At 44.3% G+C, this 4,137-nt stretch overlaps 1 protein-coding gene across 3 annotated transcripts; it reads left to right on the forward strand.

Annotated features, from left to right (window-relative positions):
• Window positions 1–568: 568 nt before the first annotated feature.
• LOC147630283 (cyclic dof factor 1-like) lies at window positions 569–3,499 on the forward strand. Of its 3 annotated transcripts, none has more exons than XM_086810129.1 (3): window positions 569–1,049; window positions 1,580–3,058; window positions 3,131–3,499. In XM_086810129.1, the coding sequence occupies exons 1-3, from the start codon at window positions 933–935 to the stop codon at window positions 3,140–3,142; spliced, it is 1,608 nt and encodes a 535-aa protein (XP_086666255.1). In that variant the 5' UTR covers window positions 569–932; the 3' UTR covers window positions 3,143–3,499. The 3 variants fall into 3 exon arrangements, with proteins under 3 accessions (XP_086666255.1, XP_086666256.1, XP_086666254.1); XM_086810130.1 differs by lacking the exon at window positions 3,131–3,499 and having other exon boundaries at window positions 1,580–1,938; window positions 2,028–2,210; XM_086810128.1 differs by having other exon boundaries at window positions 1,580–3,499.
• The last annotated feature ends 638 nt before the right edge of the window (window positions 3,500–4,137 follow it).

The following is a 4,137-nucleotide window of genomic DNA, read 5'->3' on the forward strand; positions in this document are numbered from 1 at the left end:
ATGGTCACCTAGGTGCCTACCACCATCACAGTGTCAGGGTGGCTGCCCATGCTTTCTTTCACCATCCTTGTGGGGTTGAGAAATGGTTTGTTTTATACAATTCCATGCCTCCTTATTTGTGGGTGGAGATTTGCAAAAGAGGGCTCTCTTTGTGTGATTGCTGACGTGGGAAAGTTTGGAGGGGGGGCACTTTGCACACGTGCGGAATTCTGGTCTAAGGGCTACCACAAAGTACGTGTGGGGGGGCCTTTGGGCACGTGAAAGGGGATGGGGGCTTTTGAAAAGTGGGAGCAAAACTTTATAAAGGCACTTTAAGGGAAAAGGACACACAAAAGAGGCCAAAATTTCAGTGGGAAACAAAGAAGCCCGCCACCAAGAAGAAGAAGAAAAGAGCAAACATTCAGGGTGGGGAGGGGGGGATGACGGGTGGCTAGCAGTGATTGGCTAGCCAATAGTAGACGACACGTGGCAGGCAATGGGGGGATCAAATACCAACTGAAGATTCTATGCAAATAGTGGGCAAAGACCCGATTGTTAAATTAAACAAATAGAAATTGTCCCCCCCTATCCTTCCTCCCCCTTGGCTTTCTTTCTATTTCTATTCATCTCCTTCTTGCTTGTAGTTCTTCTTGTTCATGCTCTAATTCCTCTTCATGCTTCAATAACAACAGAGTTTTCTTCAATCTCTCCATTGCCATTGATGTCATCTCTTCACAACCTTCTTCTCCCATTCAATGTCATTACTATTGCCCCTCCATTGCATTTCCCCATTAAGCCTTCATCTCCACCTCAATGCATATCATCTGGTTTTCTCCATCCCGCCCTAGTTTTGCTTGTTTATGAAGCTTCACAGTCTTTGATTGGTTTGTCTTCCTCTTATTGAAGGTCTGCTGTTGAAATTTTTTATCTTGTAAAGTCTCAAAACTCTTGTAATGGATCTTTCATCAAGCTCCTTAAAAAGGCGAGCTGATGGTGGACCAGACCCTGCAATCATGCTTTTTGGCAAGAGAATTCAAGGCCCATCCACAGCCGATGCAGCTGAGATTAAGGTAGGTTACCTGCAATGATGTTCAATATTGAGACCCTAATAATATTCTAATGATGAGAAGTCTAATTACTGCGCTCTGTGCTAGAAATGGTGCGTTAAGGATGTGTGCTTGGGTTCAACCTTACTTTCGCTTAACTGCTTGGTTTACTGCTAATTTATTGTCACTAATGGACACTTGTTTAATTGTTTCTTAATTTCATCATAATTTGCTTAATGGGTGACTTGATTTCACCCTGATTGTTTTTATGAATGCTCAATTGTTCATCTGATCTGTTATTAGGAGTTCTAAAATTTCACTGCTATGAAGCTGGCTCTTGACATTAGTCGGTTGCTCTTAAGTTCTTCAAATTAGGGGTTCTTGATGTTCACTACGTAATCCGAGTCACTAATCGGGATAGTGATTTCAAGCCAATTTTGCAAGTGATTTATGGGCTAATTATCTTATTATGAACTGGTTTTTCTTAATACGGGCTAATTTCTCCAAATGGGCTTTTGATTTCACTCTCATTATGTCTTAATCTGCTTTTGTAGGAAGAGTTATCACCTCGAGGGGTGGATGAGGGAGGGGTCTCATTTGTAACCAGCTCTGATGAAGAAGAGGACCTCAGCAACAATCAAAATGCGGGAACAAATGAAGACGAAATCAAGCCAGGCAGAGAGGCAGAAGCACTGGGTTCACAAACAGGTGAGCGGAAAGCAGAGGCAGCAGAGAAGCTGGTGCGGTGCCCACGCTGCAGTAGCGCAGACACAAAGTTCTGCTATTTCAACAATTACAACGTGAATCAGCCTCGCCATTTCTGCAAGCACTGCCAGCGCTACTGGACAGCAGGGGGCACCCTCAGAAATGTCCCTGTGGGCGCCGGAAAGCGGAAATGCAAACACTCTGTCAGGCAAGCTTTCCCATCACTAGCACACGACCACAGCACCAACCTCCGGTCCTTTCTGCGCAGTGTTAACACCAACCTTGACCTCGTTGCAGAAGCCCGACCATCTCCGCAGAGTGGGTTCTCTACAGAAATTAAGGATCCTCTTCCTAGCTGCCTGCAATTAGAGCCTGCTGAATTGGGTATCCTTAATCCGAATCCGCAAAGTGGGTTCTCTGGTTTCGACGAAATTATGGCGGATCCGCACAGGGGGTTCTCTGGATTAGGCGAAATCAATCCCAATTCGCCAAGTGAGTTCTCTAGATTAGGCGAAATTAACGCTAATCTGCAAAGTACTTTTGGATTAGGTAAAATGAATGTCGATCTTCAAAGTGGGTTCCCTGGATTGGGCGAAATCAACCCCAATGTGCAAAGTGGGTTTCCTGTTTTAGGTGGAATTAAGGCCAATCTGCAAAGTGGATTAGGCAAAATTATGGCTAATCAGCAAAGTGGCTTCTCTAGTTCAGGCCAAAATAAGGCAAATCTGGAAAGTGGATTAGTCCAGAGTAAGGCAAATCTGCACATTGGGCGCCCTGAATCAAACGCACTCAAGCCAAATTCACGCGGTGGAGGCAATGGATCAAGCGAAATGAAGGACTATTTGCAAGGGCCGAGTGAAATTAAACCAGGCGGTTGCTCTGGCTTAAGTGAAATCAAGGCTCATTTGACAGGTGAGGGAAATGGAATAAGCAAAGACAAGTGTTTCCACAGCGATGAGCCACACCTCTCTCTATGCAATTCCTCAGCAATCGCCCCTGTGAATAACACAGAGGGGGGTTTCAACACGGAGGGAGGGAGCGGTCATGAAGCGTATGAGAGCTGGTGCAGTGGGCACGTTTTGCCTGTTTTGGGGGGGCTATGGCCTTGTTTCTACAACATGTATTGGGCTACTGGGAAGCCACAACAAGCGTTAATGGCGTGGCCGCATGGTGCACCTGTGCTGACCCCTCAAGGGTGGGGTTTGTCATGTGTTGGAGCCATGGCGCCGCCCATCTCCGCCACCGCCACCGCCACTATGGCTACTGCTGCTGCCCCTCCTCCTCCTCCTCCTCCTCCTCCTCCTCCTCTGTTGGGAAAAAATGTAGATGTCACTACCCCTCACCGCCCAACATGAGAGCAATATTGAAGAGCTTGATGGTACTCTTTGCAACTCCAAGAGCTCAAAAGTTGAGCCTTCCAAGAGCAAGAGCTCCTCCAACTTGACAATCTAACATGGATGAAGAAACCACCCACACCTTTGCATACCCCCCCATGTATATGTATTATATGGAGTTGTAAATATAGCTTTCCCAAATCACAATTAGATTAGAGGCCTTTCCTCATGCTTGCCTTGGCTTCTAGTTATACATCATGGAGAGAGTACCAAAGACTCGTAAAATACAACTTTGGCAAATCAAGATCACAGGTTTTCCTCATGTTTTGCCATGGCTTGTAGTATACCTACTCATACATTTTGTAGTTCTAAAGACAAAATACAACTTTTGCAAATCATAATGCGATTAGAGGTTTTCCTCATGTTTTTGCAATGGCTTGCAACATACCTACTCATACACTCTGGAGTTCTTGCAACAACAATATGTATGGCTTTATAGTACATACATAGGATTTCTTGGGTTTCTTGAGACACTAGGCTAAATTTTTCACTACTAAGATCTTGAATGTAACTCACTTTACTCAATATCCCTTAATAGTTTGTATTAGGCGTAATCAAAAATGAAACTAAGTGTAGAAATGAAAATCCTCAAAGTATGCCTCTATCAATCAATCACATTAACGAGACAAGGCAATATATTACACAACAATAATTCATGTATCCTTGCCTTTTTGTTGGCGTGCCTTTGTGTCTTCCTTTGAAGCACTATATTCTACATCAATTCATGGAATGTGAGCCTAACCGAACATGACATGAGCCTAGCCTGAAACCCAACATAATCCAAGTGGTAATTGTGCCTACTATTGCACTGGGAAGTTAACACCTCCTCTTGAAGACTTGTAAGGTCTCACCTACCCATGTCTCGAAAAGATTTTCACGTCAAAAATTATGTACTTACACCAATTTTTAAGAAAAATTCTTAGCATACTTATTGCTAATCATAATTGCACCAACCTTGTCAAGGGCACGAGGCCACTTGGAAGTGAGCCTAGCTCACAAGGCTTGCATGAACT

The sequence above is a fragment of the Cibotium barometz genome, chromosome 16 (assembly GCF_041138505.1).
Source record: "Cibotium barometz isolate CiBa-2024 chromosome 16, ASM4113850v1, whole genome shotgun sequence".
NCBI lineage: Eukaryota > Viridiplantae > Streptophyta > Polypodiopsida > Cyatheales > Cibotiaceae > Cibotium > Cibotium barometz.